At 45.6% G+C, this 22242-nt stretch overlaps 2 protein-coding genes and 2 long non-coding RNA genes across 4 annotated transcripts in view; 1 reads left to right on the top strand and 3 right to left on the bottom strand.

Annotated features, from left to right (window-relative positions):
• The window catches only part of CD80 (CD80 molecule), a 32663-nt gene extending 30937 nt beyond the window's left edge, over nt 1-1726 (bottom strand). Inside the window, exon 1 of the mRNA XM_086404450.1 lies at nt 1564-1726. The gene's annotated coding sequence lies outside the window, so the exon portion shown is untranslated. The remainder of the gene's footprint in view (nt 1-1563) is intronic.
• Nucleotides 1727-6126: 4400 nt separating this feature from the next.
• Nucleotides 6127-6772, bottom strand: LOC147379935 (uncharacterized). Its single transcript, XR_015165042.1, has 2 exons — nt 6559-6772; nt 6127-6276 (listed from the first exon to the last, which is right to left on the bottom strand). It is a non-coding gene; the product is annotated as an uncharacterized LOC147379935 (long non-coding RNA).
• Nucleotides 6773-6825: 53 nt separating this feature from the next.
• On the top strand, nt 6826-16529 carry ADPRH (ADP-ribosylarginine hydrolase). The gene is made up of 4 exons (XM_086404369.1): nt 6826-7059; nt 10233-10558; nt 11861-12221; nt 13407-16529. The coding sequence occupies exons 2-4, from the start codon at nt 10246-10248 to the stop codon at nt 13792-13794; spliced, it is 1062 nt and encodes a 353-aa protein (XP_086260495.1). The 5' UTR covers nt 6826-7059; nt 10233-10245; the 3' UTR covers nt 13795-16529.
• On the bottom strand, nt 10364-11833 carry LOC147379934 (uncharacterized). The gene is made up of 2 exons (XR_015165039.1): nt 11714-11833; nt 10364-10580 (listed from the first exon to the last, which is right to left on the bottom strand). It is a non-coding gene; the product is annotated as an uncharacterized LOC147379934 (long non-coding RNA).
• Nucleotides 16530-22242: the final 5713 nt, after the last annotated feature.

Below are 22242 nucleotides of genomic sequence, written 5' to 3'. Positions count from 1 at the left end.
TTTACTGAGTGCCTACTGTATGCCTAGAACTGTATCATGTGCTGTGGATGCAAAGGTGAATAGAATGGGAGAGAGATAAGAACAAGATGGACAGACCCTAAGAAAAAGAAACAAACAATCACAGAAAAAGACCCAGGGCATTCTAAGGCTGCAAGATGGTGAAAATGCCAACAAAATATTAGGGAGGTATGAGTGGAAAAATGACATGCCACGGCCAGGAATTATCTTCATTATCTTTGCACATGAGCCCAGACCTTTATTGAAATACTACATTCTGTTTCAAACGAAATGGATCCCGAAAAAAAGTAACAAACAATAAGAAGAAGAATGTTAAACTGGGCAATTCAGAGAAAAGAGCAAACAGAGGAGAGCTGAGATATTTTTAAGATTGGCCAAGGGGATTGGGGGTTCTTGATAATGATCTTTCACTGCCTTGAGGTGTTCCTGTTTATTTGCTTTGAGCTTTTAATGGATGTAAATGAACTTCACTTCTGTGGATGACCAAATTAGAGAAAATAATCTTAAATTAAAGCCGGCGATTTGGTTGTATTTAAGGAAGACTTGGTTTGTGTGTGTGTGCGTGTGCGTGTGAGATGAATCTGGAAAGGGCAACTTTCAAAGGCACTGGGAGTGTAGTATTGTACTGCCTTTTCAGTCACTTCAGTCTGTATCATACTCAGGCTCCTCTGTCCGTGGGATTTTCCAGGCAAGAATACTGGAGTGGGCTGCCATGCTTATTACTTGATCCTTTAAGAGAAGAGACAGACCCTGTGTCCACTCAAGTTCTCTGCCTGAGGGTAGGGGCCTGCTCTTGAATCCTGGCCACTCTGTGATGATAGGACTCTGGGGATTAAGAGTCGCCACAGACACTGGCTGCAGTCCTCCTGCCCACACTGTCCATTAGAGCTGCTGGCAGAGTCAGCACAGCTGCCCTTTTCTCAGTTTGTGCTTCCCTTTCCTTGCTCCCCCAGAAACATAGAAAGGCGCCATCCAAAGGCTGTCGAAGGAGAGGACGGAGACGATTTTGGTGCTCTCATAATGGGACATGTAGCTGTCATGATATCTAGCTCGAATAAATGAACACTGAAGAGTCAAGTCAGCCCATTAAAGATTTTTGGGGGCTGGTGCACTGGGACGACCCAGAGGGATGGTATGGGGAGGGAGGAGGGAGGAGGGTTCAGGATGGGGAACACATGTATACCTGTGGCGGATTCATTTCGATATTTGGCAAAACCAATACAATATTGTAAAGTTTAAAAATAAAATAAAACTAAAAAAAAAAAAGATTTTTTTATTTAATTGGTAGAAAATAGCTTTACAATTTTGTGTTGGTTTCTGTCGTACGACAACTAGATTCAGTCAGAATTTATATGTATATATAGATATATATATATACCCCTTCTCTCCTGAGCCTTCCTCTCCTTCCCCTATCCCACCGTTCTAGGTCATCACTGAGTGCCAGGCTGAGCCCATTAAAGAGACTGAACAATAGGGCATTTACTTCTTAAACACACTAAACTATTTAACCACCCTAAGAGGCACAAAGAGTTGGACAGGACTTACCAGCTAAACAACATCAACAGGAGGAAGTAACCACCTTCCTTTACCCTCCCCTTCTTCTCCTTCCTCCTCAGCTTCTTCCCTTTCCTCCTCTTTCTTCTTTCTGGCATATTTTCTTGAAAAGTGAAATAGATAGCTGCCCTCTGTTTCTTAGTGACACAGTAATCTAGGGGAAAAACAATCTGTAACCAAAGGTCATGGTCTCCTATTTCAAAAGAAGGGGGAGGGGTTGGGGGGAGGGGTTGGGGGGGAGGGGTTGCAGGGAGGGGAGTCGTCTAATTCTATGCATTAATTAAATTAAAGAGAAATTGCATGGCTTGACTGGAAAGAGGAGATTTATCTCTCGTCAACTCTCCCCAGAAAGGGCAACATTTAAAGTACACCTTGCACAGACACATTTACCTAGAGGAAATCTGGCCACTTGTGGCCCCATTTACACAAGGATGCCGGAGAAGAGCAGAATTTATTTGATGCATGAAGAGCCAAAGCACATCCTCACATTGACTCCCTCCTGATTCTGGAGCTGACTTCACTGGCATCCACAGGGGGAGGCTGAGGGACTCTCCAGCGGCTGTTACCACTAGGAAACCTGCCTAAACCAGCTTCCTTTGTGAAGTCTTGGTTTCACTCTCACTTTTTAGATTTCCCACCCCCAAACTTGAGCTCTCTCCAAAGATCAGTTTTAGGAATGAATGCCAGAGACGAAGGGTCAGGGAACTGACACCTCATCAGAGGATAGGAGGAGAGGGCTGAAAGATGTCCCCTGATGAGGTTTTCCTTTACCTATAGTCCCGAGGATTCTTCTTGAAGCAAAATGAGCAGACTCAGGTAGGTTAGCCTAGTCTGATGCTGATGGAGGGATGGTGGAGCAGAGGATGGGAGAGTGGGGAGGGAACTTAAGCAAGGCTACCCAGGTGTTTGGCTTCAGTAGTTACTTTCCATTTCCTGGAAGCTATATTTTCACCCACTGAGAGCCAGACTTGTGGGCAGTGAAGTGCTTAGGATGAGCCTGTGGTCAGAAGCACCAAAAGTCCATTGCAAACTCAGGAAGGGGAGTGTGGGGACTCAGCTGACCGGCTGTGGGAAATCCCCACAGAACTGGGAGAGGCAGAGGGGCGGGGGCCATCTGGTAGAAAATGTACCAAAGAAGGTTTCAAAATCTACGTGGATCTCCAGATCAAAGGTTGGGAAAAAACAACTTACAGAAGCAAACGAGAGCACTCCAGAGACACGGGGAAAGAGGGGTGGGCAGGAATGTGGACTTCCCCCAGGTCTCTTTCTGTTCTGCTTAGGAGAGAAGCCACTGCCTGCTCTTAAAACACCAATTTGTATCCACTTATCTCTCCATTCAGTGTCCCCATCCCCACCTTCTGCCATATTTGATTACTGCCTGCTTATTAGAATTACAGCACATATCTTGGATCTTTCTTTAAATACGACTTTTATTTATTTTTTCTCCTTTTTAAGCATCAGAATTTTTTTTTGTATTTTTTTTCACTTTTTTTTTGGAGGCTAATTACTATACAATATTGTATTGATTTTGTCATACATTGACATGAATCCGCCATGGGTGTACATGTGTTCCCCATCCTGAACCCTGCTCCCACCTCCCTCCCCATCCCATCCCTCTGGGTCATCCCAGTGCACCAGCCCTGAGCACCCTGTATCATGCATCAAACCTGGACTGGCGATCCGTTTCACATGTGATAGTTTACATGTTTCAGTGCTATTCTCCCAAACCATCCCACCCTCGCCCTCTCCGACAGAGTCCAAAAGACTGTTCTATACATCTGTGTCTCTTTTGCTGTCTCGCATACAGGGTTATCTTTACTAGCTTTCTAAATTCCATATATATGCGTTAGTATACTGTACTGGTGTTTTTCCTTGTGGCTTACTTCACTCTGTATAATAGTAAATATGACTTTTACACTGTCATCAAATGGAGGGCTCTTGTGGAAGGAGTATGAAATATTTTAAAAAATCAGGCTCAGCAGGTTCAGAGCGTTAATGAACTCAATGTTTAGTCTATCATATCATTTCAAAGTTTGTGTGAGTGGCAGTACAGGGAATGGAAGAAGCCCTGGACTGAGAGCTCCAAGACCATGGCCTCCTTTAGAGAAGAGTTCAGAGAAGGCTACTTCTCTCTGCGTGTGACTCAAAGGAACTCTCTTCCCTTAGTTGGGCCTCACTTTCCTCACTATAAAGTTACAGGTATGCAAATATCCCTTCTGACTCTGACATGTTATGATGTAAACTTTGCTCTTATGTACATATGGATTCTATTTTTAAAAAGTACTTTGGGACCAGTGGTCAGAGAGCCTGTTTTCTTTGATAAACATCTTCAAATTCTTCTCCAGCCTTCTTTAAAATCCTCCAGGAGGACACTTGATTTCCATTGCGCAAATCTAGTACTCAGTCTTACGATGAAGTGTTTGGAAATGATTCAGTAAGACAGAAAAGGAGAAAGCTTAAGACCGTGACCAGTCTTCTAACCCAGCGACAGGCCGGACTGCAAACTAACTCACGCCTCCACAATGAGGTCGGGCTGAGCAACCGTGCATCACTCGGGAGGAAATATCAACCTAAGTCTGCGTCTTTGTTTTTACTTTTACTTTTTTTAAATCTTTGCTTCTCCTCTGAACTAGCTGTTTGGGTTATTTCTGGGCTTCTGGAAATTTTAGTTTATCTTCTTATTCTTTTAAAAAATAAGCCCAGATATAATTTTCTCTAGATGCCCCCTTCTGTGAACCCTCTAAGCTGATAATGTCTCCCTCCCATTTGCTGAGCTGGTACCTTGAACATTCTCCTTGGTCACAGTGCTTGTGCCTCAAAAGCCTCCTCTATCCCTGTGATTCTTGCTCTACCTCAGTAACTGCAGTAAGCGCCTAGCAAAGTATCTAGCATACTTTATATGCTGTAATAGGGTTCTCCAGAGAAACAAAACCAATACATACATGGAGAGAGAGATTTATTTTAAGGAACTGGCTCATGTGATTGTGGAGGTTACCAAGTCCAAAATCTGCACGATAGGCTAGCAGGCTGAAGACCCAGGTTGAGGTGATATAGCAGCTCCATGTGAAGATAGTCTGCTGGCAGAATTCCTTCTTCCTTGTGTCAGATCAATCTTTTTTCTATTAAGGCCTTCAACTGAATGGGTAAGGCCCACTTACCATGGAAGAAAATTAGCTGCTGATTTCCATGTTAATCTCATCTTAAAAATGCCTTCACAGAAACATCTAGAAAAATGTTTGACCAAGTATCTGGGTACTTTTTCCTAGCCAGGTGAATACCTAAAATTAACCGTCACAGATGCTCACTGAATCTTCTGAAGTGAGTTGATGCTGCAGGATATGTGACCAGCCGTTTTTGGCTTCCTATTTCTCCTGGCCTAGCTTTCTTCTGTTTTCTTCTAAAAAGCCTCTACTTCATTTTTTATCACTTTAAATCATTTTAAAAAAATTGTGTTAAATTGTGTCCTATTCTGTGGTACATTTTTCTCTGAAACTTTTTGTTATTTTGCATTTGCTGCACAGGTCAGGGGCCCTGTCTATTAACCATTTCCTGTTAGCTCTATCTTTCTCTCTCTTTCTCATTAAAAAAAAATTTTTTTTTAGCTCTCAAGATTTCATGAGGCATGGTGGCATGGTATAATACATTCAGGCCCCTGAAGTGATGAAGGTTTGTTTAATCTCCTGTTTTTCAACTATCTATACTTCTGTTTTCTTTCTGTTGAACCAGCCCTGGCCATGGTGTGGCTGCAGAGGAACTGACCATCAGGGCCTCCTAATTACTTTGTATCAACATGAAAGGGGGGTTATTTTAGAGGCATTACCTTATTTGAACATTTGGATCCAGTTGTAGTAACGGCACTATTACAAATGACAGAAATGCTTACAATGTAAAGCTTAGTGATTAAAAATAGGATATAATATTGTATATACAAAATGACCCCATTTAAAAAAAATGTGCATAAAGACTGTATCAGTCTTTACAGTTTGAGTGGTAGAATGTGGGCTTTTTTTCTATGCTTTCTAAAATTTCTTTCTACACGTAATATGTAAAAATTCTTAATATGAAAGATTAAAAGTTTCTCTTTCTCTCTCTCCCTACTCCCTGCAAACTCTCCCCTTAGCCACCTGAGAGATAATTATATAATCATTAATAACAATGTAACATGTATCCTTTCAGTCATTTCACACACAGGCATGCACACACACACAGAGCTCTTTTTTTTTTACATAAATAAGACCATGTATATCCCTCACTCTAAAAGCTGATTTTTTGATTAACAAAATGTCTCCAGTTTCTTCCCCTGTGAACCTAATTATTTACCCCAAATCTACTGATTTAAATGTCTACCTTTTTGGAAAAGTTTCATAGTTATGCCCTAATTTAGGAGAAGGAAACACATTCTCCTCTCTAAATAGAGGTTATTTCCAATTTTCTGCTGAGAAACAATTCTGCAAAGAAATCCAGAAACATTTATCTTTGTGAACACATGAGAGATATATTTTTAAGAGATATTTCTAAAAGATTTCTCAGTTTTTCTACTGGAAGTATGCATTATTTTTTTAATCATAAAAAGAACTTTTTATTTAAAAACAAAAAATGGAAATCAACAGCCTAAGATGGGATTCCTTGCATGGGTCCACTCTTATGAGAGCAGGGTTGTGTTAGGGCCTAGCATCCACGTGGTAAACAGCAGGTGTTTAATGCCTGTAGCAAGAAAGATAAGCATACAGAGATCATATAGTGTTTAGAATATCTTCATAGAATACCTGCAGATAGTGTTTCTAATTCTTTTCAAGAATTTATTCAGGCAAAAATACTCTTAGTTTTCCTTTGCTTTTATTTATTATCAGCATGAAAATATTCTATTCTGCGACCAAATAAATGACAAGAGTTAAAATTAATCCTACCAACCACCCTAAAGAGGTCGGTACTATTATTGCCCCATTTTATGGATGAGGGCCCAGAACGGTTACAAAGGCCACTCACGCAATCAGCACCGTTTTCCGAGATCGGGGCCACACACTATTCACTGCCCAGGGGAGCTGGACTGGAGGAAAGGCCGAGGCTTCACGCCGGGGTCACTCCTGAGTCCTCGACAGGGGTGAGGGTGGGGTGGGGTGTTGGTGGCGGAGCGGCGCCATTTCCCGTCGTCCGTGCTCCGCGGCGCCCCCGCCCCCACCCCCACCCCCACCCCTCCCCCACCCCCACCCCCACCCCTCCCCCACCCCCACCCCCACCCCCACCCCTCCCCCCGAGCCGAGGGGACGGTTGACGCAGCGGGCAGCTGACGCTCGAGCAACTGCAAGCGCCGGGCACCGGTCCGGGCCTGTGGAACCTGAGCGCGATCCGCGGACGCGGCGCTCCACCCCGCTTGGTGCTCAGCTCTCGGCTCGCGCCGGGGTCCGCGCTGGGCCTCCTCGCACCCTGACTTCCCGGCGCCCGGCCCCGCCCTGGGCTCACGAGCGTGACACCCCTCCCGGCCACCAGGTACCCCTCCCCGCGCTAGGCCCCCACACCCGCGCTCCTCTCCCGGCGGCTGCCGGTCCCGCCCGCCCTTCCTTCCCCCACCCTCCCCGCCCGCATCCCGTCCCGTCCCTCGCGCCCCTCTCCCGCGGTGACCTAGGGGCCACCCTCCACCCCTGTCGGGGCTGAACCTGTACCCTCCCCCACTCAAAAAAAAAAACACAAAAAACAAAAAACGCAGAAGACTGCGGTGAATCAACTGCCCAGATCTCCGTTTTGAATGTAAAGTTCGGGGACGAGACCGTCAACTGGAAATTTTAAGCGTGTAAAGAATAACAGCGTTCTGGAAAGCGGGAGGCCACAGCACGGTGTAAAAACTCAAAAGAAAATTTCTTACAGGGTGAGGTGGTCGTCGCCCACCACCCCCCAGCCTCACTTGAAAGCCACAGAAACACATTCGGGTGGAGCCAGGAGGAATTACAGACAGGAAGCTGAGGACTTGAGAAGAGGGTGGTGGTGGTGGTTTAGTCGCTAAGTCGTGTCCGACTTTTGCGATTTCATGGACAGAGGAGCCTGGCAGACTACAGTCCATGAGATTCTCCAGGCAAGAATACTGGAGTGGGTTGCCGTTTCCTTCTCCGGGGGATCTTCCCAACCCAAGAATCGAACCTGGGTCTTCTGCATTGTAAATGGACTCTTTACCAACTAAGCTACAAGGGAAGCTCCTTAGAAGAGGGTACAGGGGCTTAAAGATCCGTCTTCAGAAGTCTAGAACTAAGCTTGGTCTATGAAGCTCTCAGCGCAGGACGGGAGCCCAGGTTGCATCTATAGCTCCCCACTACCTCCGCACCCATCCCTGCAATACGATTTACCGTGGGAAAATTGAGGTCCTGGAAGGAGGTAGCTTGTCCATCATCACACACCTGATTCTGAGCAGAGCCCGGACTGTTAGCCCAGGACTTCAGCCCAGAACTCCAGTTCCTAAGCATCATTTATAAACATTAAAATATGTAAGTCAATTTTTTACAGATACCGTTTCTGGGCCAGGAAATTCAATATGATCAGGAACTCGATAATGGGCTGCTCAGTCTGTCCTCATCATTTTTCTCAGGTGCTTGCCAACATGCACCTGGCGTTCCCTGGGCTACAGCAGTGCAGCTGGAGCAGGACTCCCTTGGGAAGGCCAAGGATTTGAACTTAACCCTGAGCAAATAGATTTTAGGTAAGAGGAGGAGAGTGAGACATCTTGGATGGGGTAAGAGCTTGAGCTGAGAAGAGAATGAGCTACTCCACCAGCATTTCAAAGTGTTTTCCTGGCCTGGTGAAGTGGAGTGGATGATAGACGGAGGACACATAGTGGAAGGCTCTTCGGGTGAATGCTACAAGCTGTAGGGCACAATGGGAAACCAGGACTTTACTGGGGGTTAGGTTGGAGAAGACTCTTGAGAGTCACTTGGACTGCAAGGAGATCCAACCAGTCAGTCCTAAAGGAAGTCAGTCCTGAATATTCATTGGAAGGACTGACGCTGAAGCATCAGTGCTTTGGCCACGTGATGGGAAGAACTGACTCATTGGAAAAGACCCTGATGCTGGGAAAGTTTGAAGGAAGAAGGGGATGACAGAGGATAAGATGGTTGGATGGCATCACCGACTCAATGGACATGAATTTGAGCAAGCTCTGGGAGTTGGTGATGGACAGGGAAGCCTGGCATGCTGCAGGCCATGGGGTTGCAAAGAGATATGACTGATGACTGAACTGAACTGAACTGAACTGAGATTCATGGAGAGAGAGAGTGTTAGCTGAGACCCCAAGACTCTACAAGTCAAACATTTAGAAGGAACACAAAATTTAAATACTGCTGTTGAAAGGAAGATTGTGGGGAGAAAGTACAGTATTCTAGTTCAATTAATGGAAAAATCATTTCCCCTGGTTGTGTATGAATAATAAAAAATACTACTTATTATGTGCTAAACACTGTTCTAGGTACTTTATAAAGATTAATTCACTGGAACTTCCCTGGTTAGGGAACTAGATCTCACATGCTGCAACTGAGTTTGCATGCTGCAACTAAAGATTCAGCATGCTGTGACAGAAAGGTCCCATATGCTGCAACTGAAGTTCCTCTGTGCTGCAACTAAAAGAACCTGCATGTAGCAACAAAGATGGAAGATCCCACTTGCCACAGCCAAGACCTGGCGCAGCCAAATAAATATGTTTAAAAAGAATAACTAAAGTTATTTTTTAAATTAATTCATTTACTACTCATGACCAACCTATGAGGTTATTACTGTTTGTGCCACTGCCTTACAGATATGAAGGGTAAGGCACAAAGAGGTTGCTCAAGGTAAGTAGGTCTGTGCTGAGGTGAATGGCCCAGAAACAGAAGACTTGGATCCAGTGCCTCCATCTGTTGCTTGCGTGAAGTTACCCTCTCTGGCCCTCCGTTTTCTTATCTCTGACATGCAGACTGTCATCCAGGCTCTCTGATGAGACTGAAGGTGCAGGTGCTTTGTGAACAGTGCCTCGTGTTACCAGTGGAAAGTTAACGTTTACGAAAAGGAGGGATGCATTCCAAGGCCAAATTCAACCAAAAAGAGAAAATGGTTGATTTGCAGAATTTAATGGGCTTGCCACTCACAGAGAGGCAAAGATAGGGTCCTAGTTAGTCTTGCCTAACTTGACAAGACAAGACAAAGTTCTGATCTTGCCTGGGAAATCCCACAGACAGAGGAGCCTGGTGGGCTAGTCAAGGCTGAAAAAGACTTGGACACGATTTAGCTTAGTGACTAAACAACAACAACAACACAACAAAATGGGCTTATTCCACTTCCCATAGAGCTGTTGTGAGGATTAAATGATATGCCCTTAATACTGTGCCTGCAAGGAGTGAGTAATCAGTAAAATGTGATGTGTGTGCTCCGTCTCTCAGTCGTGTCTTATGCTTTGTGACACTTTGGAGTGTAGCCCACCCAGCTCCTCTGTCCGTGGGATTTCCCAGGCAAAAATACTGGAGTGGGTTACCATTTCCTCCTCCAGTTGATCTTCCGGACCCAGGGATTGAACCTGTCTCCTTCATTGGTAGGTGGATTCCTTACCTCTAAGCCACCAGGGAAGCCCCAGTAAAATGCTGATAGGGCTATTATTTTTTCTAATTTTTTTTTCTCCCCATCCTCTGTGTATCTTTATGTTCCCCCAGAGACAGCTTCACCATGTGTGGGGCCCTGATGGAGAGGTATGTGGCAGCCATGGTGCTGAGTGCAGCTGGAGATGCCTTGGGATACTTCAATGGAAAGTGGGAGTTCCTCCAGAATGGGGAGAAAATTCACAGGCAGCTGGCCCAGCTTGGTGGCTTGGATGCCATAGATGTGGAGAGGTGGAGAGTCAGCGATGACACCGTGATGCACCTGGCCACAGCAGAAGCACTCCTGGAAGCTGGCAAAGTCTCAGACTTGACTCACTTGTATTCCCTCCTTGCTAAGCATTACCAGGACTGCATGGGAGACATGGATGGCCGGGCACCAGGTGAGAGCAGCTGGTGGAGGTCCTGGGCAGGTGGAGGATTAAAACAGACCCAAGGAAGTCATTTAAAATGTTGATTGGGGTTTAACTATAAAAGATACTAGTTTTTTATTTTTTAATTAATTTTTTTGCCACACCCAGAGCCTGTGGGACCTTAGTTTGCCGACGAGGGATCAAACGCATGCCCCCTGCAATGCAAAGCAGTCATAACCTCTGGACCACAGGGGAAGTCCTGGGACATGAGTTTTCTTAGTTATGATAAAACTAGAAACCAGCTAAATGTTCTGTCATTTATTTAATTATGGTGACACATCTGCAGCCATTTAAAATGATACAGATAAGTGTTTACTGATACGGAAAGATGTATATGAAGTAAAGTAGATTATGAAACGCTATGTATCTTATGAACCCATTCTCATTAAGAGTATGTATGTATATCTGTTGGGAAAGATCTGGGTGATAAGAGTATTTATAGTTTCCTAGTTTCCTTTCACTTATTCGTAGTTTCTAAGTTTTCTTTAATATCTGTGAAGAAAAACTTTTTATTTTTAAAGAAGACTGGAAACGGTTTTGTAGAGACTCTTTTTCTGGTTCCAGGTCTGCTCACAAGTGGTTCTTGCTCACTTTTTTATAGTCACTTGGCCAACAGCTGATGTGAACCACCTTTTCCCTGGTTCTTATATTAGTTAGCTTGACCTGCCATAACAAAATACCACAGATTGGCTGGGCTTAAACAACAGGTATCATTTTCTCACTGTTTGGGAAGCTAGAAGCCTGAGATCAGGGTGTTGGTTTCATTTCTTCTGAAGGAATCCTTTCTCTTTGGCTTGCAGACCATGCTGTGCCCTCTCAGAGCACACATTCCTAGTGTCTTTTTGTGTGTTCAGGTTTCCTCTTCTTATTAGGACACTGATTAGACTGAATCAGGGCCCATCCTAACATTCTCATTTTAAAGTCATCACCTCTGTAAAAGGCCCATCTCCAAATACAGTCACATTCCGAAGTTCTAGGGATTAGCTCTTCAACATATGAATTTTGGGGAATACAATTCAGCTTATCATCAATACAGTTCAGCTCATAACATTTCCTGATGAAAAGCCCCTCCCACAAACCCAACAGCGTCTAAGTACCCTTGTGTAAGTAAGGCTCAGTGCTGACCTGGGGTTTGGAGTTGGGGGCCTTCATCATCACACGTTTTGGCTTTCCTTTCCACCCAGGAAAGTTGGAGGCAGGGCTTGGTTCTCTCCTCCTGCCAGGCCTTTGCTTTCGTTACCCTGACCCCATTCTCTACCCGACTCTTCCCAGGGGGTGCCTCAGTGCAGAACGCCATGCTGCTGGAGCCAGACAAAGCCGATGGCTGGAGGATTCCCTTTAACAGTCATGAGGGTGGCTGCGGGGCCGCCATGAGGGCCATGTGCATTGGTCTCCGGTTCCCTCACAGCAGTCAGCTGGGCTCACTGATCCAGGTGAGCATCGAGAGCGGCCGGATGACCCATCACCATCCGACAGGCTACCTGGGAGCCCTTGTGTCTGCTCTTTTTACAGCCTATGCTGTGAACGGCAAGCCTCCCCAGCAGTGGGGAAGAGGACTGATGGAGGTACTTCCGGAAGCTAAAAAGTACATTGTCCAATCAGGCTACTTTGTGGAGCAGAATCTTCAACACTGGTGAGTTTGCAGGGGCACACTCCTGCTAGAAAATGGTTGAGTCTGTGTGCACACCTGCATGCATGTGTATGCCTAAAACTCAGACTTTTAGCAACCATCATCGGTCTCCCGTCCAATTTCATCATCCACTGCATCCAGCCCCCTCCCCACCCTCCTGCTAAGGATTCTAAATACAGTCCCAGCTGTGATGGCCACCAAGGAGCCAAGTGAAGACCTCAGTGAGTAGGGCGGCTGCACTGCTTCCCTCATGTGTACGGATCCTGTTCTCCAGAGTTTTGTGGCTCTTCCTTTCCTCTCTTTTGTTTTTTCCTGGCCATGCCACACAGCATGTGGGATCTTCGTTCCCCACCCAGGGATCGAACTCGTGCCCTCTCCAGTGGAAGAGCAGTGTCTTAACCACTGGACCGCCAGGGAAAAGTCCCTGTGGCTATTCTTTACTGAGATAAATTTTCCTGATTATTTTCTGGAACTTGTTTTTTCATTGTTGTCTTGACAAACAAATAATATTGTGAAATCCTTGGTTAAAATGACCTAAAGATAGGTTTTTCCACCAGCTAATTAATAAGTGGTAAGACCGCATCTTCCCCTTTTTTGAATTTACTTCACATTGCCTTTCTTAGAATAAAAATGTCCAGAGGCTTTCTGCTGAAATCATCTACGGTCATGATGTTCTGAAGTTCCCTCTTAAAAAAAAAAAAGTAGCTGTATAAGGAGATGATGTGTTAATTAGGTTGATGGTAGTGATCATTTCATTATGCATATGTATACCAAATCATCATGTCGTACACCTTAAATGTGTACAATTTTGTTAAGAAAGTAATATAAAATAATAAAATATATGATGACAGACTAAATAAATAACGTTCACCCTTGAAAGTTGACACTTGACCTAATTCTCAACTCAGGAAAAACAAAACCTACATTTCTCACCTTTAACTTGCTGTATATCTTCTTTATGCATTAATAGCAACAGATATCGATGCCTTATTTATATCACTCCTTAGCAAAAATGTATTGAATGAAGGTCACTTAACATTCATTTTGGTTTTTTATATCATATCATATTAGTTCTAGAGGTTGAAGTCATGATGGAACTCTCCCTGTTCACATGTCTTTCTGGTACCTTTCCTGATGGCTTTTGACTTTATTTTTTCAATTGACTGTAGTCTTTTTTTCTTCCTACAGGTCTTACTTCCAAGACCAGTGGGAAAAGTACCTAAAACTCAGAGGAATTTGGGATGGCAAATCAGCCCCTACCTTCCCCAAGCCCTTTGATGTGAAGGAAAGGGATCAGTTCTACACTTCTGTGAGCTACTCTGGCTGGGGCGGCAGCAGTGGACACGATGCCCCCATGATTGCCTATGATGCCATCCTGGCTGCAGGAGACTCCTGGAAGGAGCTTGCCCACCGAGCATTTTTCCACGGTGGAGACAGTGATTCTACCGCTGCAATTGCTGGCTGTTGGTGGGGAGTGATGTATGGTTTTAAAGGAGTAAGTCCCTCCAACTATGAGAAGCTAGAATACAGAAACCGGCTGGAAGAGACAGCTAGGGCTTTGTATTCTCTTAGGTAATTACCCTAGGGAGAAGTGACATTCATTTCTGGTGGTTTCTTCTCTTGTGTAGTCCCTTTTCTACTGTTTCACTTTTTTCAAAGTCAAGAGTCTTAACCTTGTACTCAGGGAATTTTGAGGTAACAGTCCCTTGGGCACCTGTTACCCAAGGGAACATTGAAGCTCAATGTTTCCAAACTTATCCTGTCTTCACCAGCCCCTGCCCCAAATGTACCCCTCTTCCTATCCTGAAGAGTCTATTTCTCAGTTAATGGGATCACCATTTCCCAAATTAGAAATCATATAGCCTCATATTTGGGTTTCCATTTTTACCATCTGATCTTTCACTAAGTTTTTTTTTTTTTTTTTTTCTGTTTGTTTCAGGTTGGGTTACCAAAAGTGGATTCTAAGACAAAGATCTGAGTGCAAGTAGTTTACTTGGGAGGTGATTCCAGGAAGGACTGTTAGGAGAATGGGGAAATGAAACAGGGAAGGGAGAGGAGCCAGGACAAGGTGTGTTGATGAGCAGGTTCCCACTGTAGGCACTTGAGATGCAGTCCATCTGGGTCCTTTGCATAAGGCACTCAGAGTTGTCCCACCGTCTTTCATCTGATGTTGGTGGAGGACCACTCCCAGGGGTGCTAACTCCCTGGTGCTTCCTGGCCTGCCTCTTGTAAAGCCAAACATGAGTGTCCCCAGGTTAAGACTCAGAGATGTTTGCAGTGGCAGGCTGTAGGGTGCATGGGAACAGTGAGGTGTGTATGTGGGGGTCCCCACAGCGTCTACTAGATGGTTCTACATCCTGAATATCCTTCAGATCTGTCATTCTTTTACCTTATGGCACCACATATTTTTCAGCTGGATTTCTGTATTGCAAACTATTTAAGTCTGAAGAGATTCTGCTCCTATTAACAGCTGCACCCTCTAATTTCCTAGGTATGGCACTTGACATGGTGCCAGCTCGTTGTCACCTATTTGACAGTCTTTATTCTCCTCTAGACAGAATCTAGCATGGTGCCCAGGTGCACAAGAGATGCTTCGTCAACATACATTAAATGAATGTTGTTTATTAGCCTCCTGTCTGGTGCCTCTAATCCCAGTACTGCCTTCCGCATTGCCCTCCAGAGAGATCTTTACAAATACATAACAAGTCGATCATACTGCACTTGTAATCATGTACAATGAATACTTACCCCCTGCTTCTTCATTTCTGGGAGCTCTTCCTTCTCCTCTTTTACCTTCAAGTTCCAGTTCAAGTAGCATCTCCTTGATGAAAACCCACTCTCACTGTTCAGGCTCTTGGCCCTCTCTCTTCAAAACACCCACAGCCTTCTGTCTCCAGCTCTGTCACCATACTGAGCGTGTTGTGTGGTGACTGTGGGTCTTCTGAGGACCCTCTGAGGCTGCTTGTGAAGGCTCGTGTCTCACTCTCTTTGTGGTCTTCCTGTCTAGCCTACTGGAGACACTCAGTGTTTACTGTGGAGGTTCCTCAGTTGGTTTTGATGTGAATGCTTTGAGCATGCACTTTCTCTTGGGTTTCAAATGCCCTCTACTTCATAACTATTAGGAGTGACCTGTGCTGGCCTGAGAGAGATGGAGGATTTGAGGCTTTAACCAGGCCTGTGTGCTGACTTCAGTGAGACAGAGATCTCAACTCTGTATCTGAAGCAGGACTGCAGCAAAGGCATCAGATTTATCATTCTTTTGTATGTAAAGGGAGAAGAAAATTCCAAAGCTCTTTTTCTGGTTTAAAAGCTCTCATATGTATTTATATATTTCAGAAAACAGATGTGTTTTAAATAATGAAACTAGTACAGTAGATTCTTCAGCAGGACAATCAGAAATTGCAGACTTTTAGGGGTGGGGATTTACCATTTACAGAACATGGTAATAACCTCTTAAATGCAGGTGTCTTAAATCCAGGTGCACAAGAAGACTCCTCTGTAGAAATATTTTGATGACAGTTTTAGAATAATAGAAAACAGTAAATACATATTTACACAGGATTCTTGAACAGAAGATTAAGATGGAGACTTTTATGACTGTTTTTCAATTTCCCACTTGATAAAAAGTGACAGTACAGAATAGCCTGTACTTTTCTGCAGCTGTAGGAAAAAAAGGAAACATTTTTTCTGTGTCTTTCTGTCAGGAGAGCTTGCAGTATTTATTTATTTATTTGGCTGCACCGGGTCTTGCAGCCTGTGGGATCTTTAGTTGTGGCATGCAAACTCTTAGTTGTGGCATATGGGAGCTGTTCCCTGACCAGGGATCAAACCCAGGCTCCCTGCATTGGGAGCAGAGTCTTAGCCACTGCACCACCAGGGAAGTCCTCTGCCTGCAGTTTTAGGGTGGAGCACTAGAATTCAGTTAGCACTGACCAAGTGGCAAAACTGAATGCTTAAACCTTGTAATACAGAAAAGGGAAGAAGAGCATTTTAGCCAGTGGATTCTGAGGCATGACCTGTTTTACCTCTATAACTGGTTTGATGAATTGTCTGAATTTAGTGGAAGCACACATGGAATGATTTTCTTTTTCTCCAGCCACTGCCTTCGTATAAGCTGCTTTCTGTGCTGCTTAGTGTCATCTTTTTAGTTTTGTTAAAGTTGCTTTCCCTGCTCCTTAGTGTCATCTTTTTAGTTTTGTGTGGAGAGGGGGGTGGTGAAGGGTATTAAAAATCCAATCCAGTCCATCCCAGTCCAGATATTTTTTAATTTCAGCTTTACTGAGATATGAATGAATGTAAAATTGTAAGATATTTAAAGTGTACATTGTGGTGATTTAATATACATATACACGGTGAAAGGTGTCCCTTCATCTCGTTAAGGAGCATATCCATCACCTCACATGTTTACCTTTTTTTGGTGAGAACATTTAAGTTCTACTCTCCTAGTAAACTTCAACTTCACAGTATAGTGTTATCAACCATGGTCACCATGTTTTCCATCAGATCTTCAGACCTTATTCATCATAAAAGTTTATACCCTTTTACCAACCTCCCCTTATTTCCCTCACCACCACTGCCCCCTAACCAGCCCCTGGCAACCACTTTTCTACTCTCTGTTTCTATTAATATGGATTTGACTTTTTTTTTTTTTAAGATTCCACATATAAGTGGTATCACGTAATATTTATCTTCCTCTCTCTGATTTATTTTAGTTAGCATAATGCCCTAAGGTGCATTGATACTGTCACAAACATCAGGATTTCCTTCTTTCGCATAGCTGAATAGTATTCTATTGTATATATGTACTACATCCTCTTTATCCATTCATCAGTTGGCAGATACTTGAGTTGTTTCCTTATCTTGACTATTATGAATAAAGCTGCAGTGAACATGGGGCAGAGATACCTCTTTGATGCCCTGTTTTCATTTCCTTTGGATATATACCCAGAGGTAGGAAGCCCCATCCAGTTTGATCAGTTGTAAAACTTTAAAGTCATGTCCTCCTTCCTCCCGACCACAGTCAGTCCTGAGCCCAAAGGGCTTAGAGGAGAAAAGGGGACATGGATGCCTCTCTCATTCCTTGCCTTCCTCTTTCGGGGTTCCCTGTCTCCAGGGTTGCCCTAGACCAGCCTCACCAGGGGAGCCCTGAGGGAAAAGAGTCAGTTTCTCTCCTGAAGGTTCTCCTCATCCCTCCTGGTCACAGCAGAGGGGTGCAGGCTGTGCCCCCCCGGCCCCCTGCTGCTCTCTACACTCCACCTGTCCCTCTCCAATAAGACAGATCTGGAGGCCGGGGAGGTTGCCCAGCACATGGCTGACTCAGGAGCAGCTGCCGCTGTCACCTTCGTGTGGTCGCCCTCACTCTCGGCCAGTACCCCCCCTCACTCAGCTGGTTGTGAAGCACGGCACTGCCTTCCTCCCCTTTCAGGAAGGAAGGGGAAACCCGTAGAATTTAGGATTCTCGTGATTTCTCCTTCAAACTGCTGATTTCCTGCAGAGGGAAGTGGGGAAGGGAGGTCTAGAGCAGTTCAGCTGCCTCCCATTAAGTCCTCAGGGATTTGTCGTTGCAGTCTCCTTAGAACGGGGCGGTGGAAGTATGTGCATGTGGGGAAGGGGGTCACGGCAGAGGAAGAGGGTTGGAACTTAGCATTTTTTGTTTTCTAGTCACATTTCAGCTGCGATTGGAGACAAGAGCGAGTATCTCTTTAAGAGCCTGTTCTATTTGCTCTGCAAATTCTCACTCTTCACAGCAGGCACAATTCAGAATGAGATCAGACTCTCAGATTCCTTTTTCTCAAAACCTCCTCTCCAAACTTGGCTCTCAGTTGACAGCTTTGCTTCCTATTTCTCTGAGAAAATAGAAGCAGTCGGAAGAGAACAACTGTTACACCCATCACCTCTGCCTCCGCCCACCCACACCTGGGCTCTGCCTTCTCTCCCAACCTGTGAATGTTGGTGTGTGTGTGTATGTATGTGTGTGTGTGTGTGTGTGTGTGTGTGTGTGTGTAAGAGAGGGAGAGAGAAAGAGAAAAAGGAGGAAGAACCAGAATGAACAGAGGAAAGAGATAACAGACTTAATTATATGCATAATGTTAGAATAAATTGAGAAGATGACCTGAATCACAGTATAAACTTCTCATGCTGCTGCTGCTGCTGCTAAGTCACTTCAGTCGTGTCCAACTCTGTGTGACCGCATAGACGGCAGACCACCAGGCTAATCAGGTTAATACGTGTGTCCTGGAGAAGAGAAAAGATCATGAGTAACGTTAACAGGGATTAATGGTATTTTTTTGACCTGCTAAATGATGGCACTTCACTTGCTTTGTTACATGATGGCTAGATGTTCTCTGGAGAAGGCAATGGCACCCCACTCCAGTATTCTTGATTGGAAAATCCCATGGGCGGAGGAGCCTGGTAGGCTTCAGTCCACGGGGTCGCCAAGAGTCGGACACAACTGAGCAACTTCACTTTCACTTTTCACTTTCATGCATTGGAGAAGGAAATGACAACCCACTCCAGTGTTCTTGCCTGGAGAATCCCAGGGACGGGGAGCCTGGTGGGCTGCCGTCTGTGGGGTCGCACAGAGTCGGACACGACTGAAGCGACTTAGCAGCAGCAGCAGATGTTCTCTAGAAGTCTTGGCAATAAGTACTTTTTAATCTGCAAAATTAGCATTGGTCTCATCTCAGCCACCATTCTCCATTCTCAGTGGAGAATGAAATATTCTCCATTTCCTCTTCTGTCTCCACCCCTGCAGGGCGAGGTAATGTGTATCTTTGTAAAACAGCCAGAGCTCCTGGGAGCGTGATTTCAGTCAGCCATCCCCATGGATCACCTCCTCAAGGAATGGGGTCAAATTAAGGACCAGGGGTCATCCAGACACCATAGAGAGGGCAGTCTTGCCATCATTTTTTCATCCTTGGGGTTTGGGTTTGAGGAAACTGACACCTAGGGAGTTGGTGAGACCTTCCTTTGGGGAAGGAAAGACAAGAGCAGGAAGAAAAGTTGCTAAGTGATTAGATGGAGCTGGGACTTAAACCCAGGTCTGCTTGTCTTCAGTCCTGCTGCTGCTAAGTCGCTTCAGTCATGTCCGACTTTGTGCAACCCCAGAGACGGCAGCCCACCAGGCTCCCCTGTCCCTGGGATTCTCCAGGCAAGAACACTGGAGTGGGTTGCCATTTCCTTCTCCAATGCATGAAAGTGAAAAGTGAAAGTGAAGTCGCTCAGTCGTGTCCGACTCCTAGTGACCCCATGGACTGCAGCCTAACCAGGCTCCTCCATCCATGGGATTTTCCAGGCAAGAGAACTGGAGTGGGGTGCCATTGCCTTCTCTGTCCTACTATACCCTAATTGTTTACTATAATTAGAAAGGGTTTCCTTAATCAAAGCCAGAATGAAACCCAGGAGTGAGATGTTGGTGGCAGCAGCTGGTGCCCTCTCTTCACCTTCCTACAGCTATAAGGTGACGTCAAAAGGGAAGTGAGTGGTAGGTTTGAGATGCGTGTTGTGCTTTTGTACTTCTTAATTAAAAAAAAAATCATATGCATGTAGAACTATTAAAAACCACACTTGAAAAAATTAATGTGACCTCATTTTGTAGTCATAAACAGGTGAGGCCCAGAATTAATTAAATTTATTAATTAGAATAATAAAATTTATTTTATATTAGTATGTTTGTTTATATTCCCCCCACTTCCAACCCCACCCCTAAACTGAAGGCCTGGGATCCTGAAGCAAGATGAGGAAGCTGGGTGTCTGAGTTGGGAACAGGCAGGCAGGAAAGGCTGGAAGGGATTCCATGGATTCCAGGGATTGAAGCCTATAATTTCCTCTCTTTCTCTCTTCCCTTCCACACCACATCTCTTCCTCCCCTCTCTCTCTCTCAAAACAAGTGTTTAATGAGCACCTCCTATGTGCCTGGCAATGTTCTAGGTAGCAAGCACACAGCAGGGAGCCTGAGCAATGAGCGATGGATATTGAACCCGGCATCCTCGATCTCTCATTTGCCTCCCCGTGTTCCCAGATCCTAGGCAAGTAAAACCATCAGATTCCACTCTAGGAGGCCTCCACGTGGTCTCAAGATCAGGCCCCTTCCCACGGCCCTTCTCTAAATGAGCAACCCCTGCAGAGTACCACCCCTCCCCACCCCCTCCCCTTAGCAAATACTGAACACTGGCTGAGTGGCAGGCGCTGTGCCAGGTGCTTGGGGACACCTCATGAACAAAAGAGACCAGAATTCTGCCCTCTGAAGGCTCATATTCTCCCTGGGGGAGATGGGCCATGTACACTGATTATAAGCTGGTCCCCACCAGAGTCTCCTGTAGAAAAATCTCTATCCTCACCTTCTAAAACACACCACTTTCCAGGGGTACCCCGCTTTCTTGGCGCCCTGAAACAGTGCTTCTAGGCCACTGGTGTCTGTGAGCATTGGTTTCCTCACTGGTCACATGGAGACGGCCTTGGTAAGAGTTAACAGAAGACTAGTGGCTCTGGCATGAGAACTGCAGAGTCCTGGGCACAGCCCCAGAGATTCTCAGTCAGCGTGTCTGGGTTGGGCCCAGCAGTCTGCCCTCGGTCCCCTGGGTGATTCTGAGCAACTGCACATGGAGAGCATTGACCAGATGATGAGTGTGAGGGGAGGGTGCTCTCTGCACGTGAGCTGCGCCGATGCTGCACAGGGAACACTGTGCTGGAGTAACTGGGACCACTGGCCTGGTGACCGGCTCTGATCGTGCTGGGGTGTCCACTAGAACGCCGTCCTCCATCTCCTGCTCTGGGGAACCTAACCGATTCACGGTCCCAGTTGCTGCCCTTCTGAATCTCCCCTCGTCTTTGTGCAGAGACCATCCCCAACTGGTGACTGAGCCGGGCAGGGCTGCTAACATAGCTCCTTCTCATAAGAGACAGGCTGCTATTTAGCCTGAGACTTCAGCTGAGGCTTCCCCGTGGCCTTGGCCAGGACAGTCTAGGAACCGGCAGTATTCCAGGACTTCCTGAGCAGTCCTCTTTCTTCACAGATGCCAGCCCTCCATCAGCTGCAGGGTCTCAAGGTTCTCCCTGCCATCTTCTATTCTTCACAAATGTTACCCCCGATAAATCTCTTATACATCTAGTCCCACCCTGGCTTTTTTTCTCTGTGGACCTAGACCTCTACACCTGGCTTGGTCTCTGACACCAGTATTGCCCTGTCTGCTGCCACTCTGCTTCCCAATGGTTGCAGCCCCTGAGCAGTGGGATCATGCACAGGAGGGGAAGCGAAGGCTGGCTCCTCCAAAATCATTTTATTCCCGTCTTGGGTGACCCTGGCACAGCCTGTTGGTGCACTGGTTGGTGCAGCCTGTTGGTGCAGAGGTTCAGGGCATGGCCTTGTGCCAGCTTGTCCTGCTTCAAATCCCAACTCTGCATGAGCTTCTGCAGGGTATAAGCCCTCTGTGCCCTGAAGCTATAGGTACATAGTAGTCCCCTCACAGAACTGTGGTCCGGATTGTTCCGTGCTGCCCTGTTGGCGGGTTTTCAGCCTCACAGCAGCGTGCTGCAGTTTCAGCAGTGCTGGGCAAGCACCGTGCCTCCCCTTTCCCTGAGCTGTCCGGAGCGAGCACTCTGTGGTTTCTGCTGCTCCTCTGGATGAAGAGGCCAAGCGGTACACTGGAAACACCCTGGTTCCAGGCCAGCTCTGCCACTTCCAGCAGCACCATCTCCTCTCCATAGGTCATTTTCGTTCTCTATTTCTTGGTTCCTTTATCTGTGAATTTAAGAAGCTGAACATCTCTTCTTAGAGGTTGGACTTACTTATAGCCTCAAGATTCTGTTAAGGATAGTAGTCTATGAGGCCAGTTTCATCTTCTTTCATTCTTTCTGGTAAATGTACACTAAACACATATTGTTGACTCAGTTCTGTGCTGGGCACTGGGGACTGAAAAATGAAAACAGAAGGTCTTTGCCCTCAAGCTGTTCAGAGTCCTTCTAGGGGAATAAACATATCCACAGATGACTCCAGGACAATGAGGGTTTGTGATTGCTTAGAGAT

The sequence above is a fragment of the Bos grunniens genome, chromosome 1 (assembly GCF_055505025.1).
Source record: "Bos grunniens cultivar Pamir isolate PY7600 chromosome 1, Bosgru_T2T1.0, whole genome shotgun sequence".
Taxonomy (NCBI): Eukaryota; Metazoa; Chordata; class Mammalia; order Artiodactyla; family Bovidae; genus Bos; species Bos grunniens.
This window is presented reverse-complemented; position numbering and strand designations above follow the sequence as displayed.

Excerpts from the sequence above, each read along its gene's own strand:
- ADPRH (XM_086404369.1), top strand. The coding sequence starts at position 10,246 with ATGTGTGGGGCCCTGATGGAGAGGTATGTGGCAGCCATGGTGCTGAGT. Across the intron at positions 10,559-11,860 it reads CATGGATGGCCGGGCACCAG|GGGGTGCCTCAGTGCAGAAC; the intron begins GTGAGAGCAGCT and ends GACTCTTCCCAG. Across the intron at positions 12,222-13,406 it reads GAGCAGAATCTTCAACACTG|GTCTTACTTCCAAGACCAGT; the intron begins GTGAGTTTGCAG and ends TTCTTCCTACAG.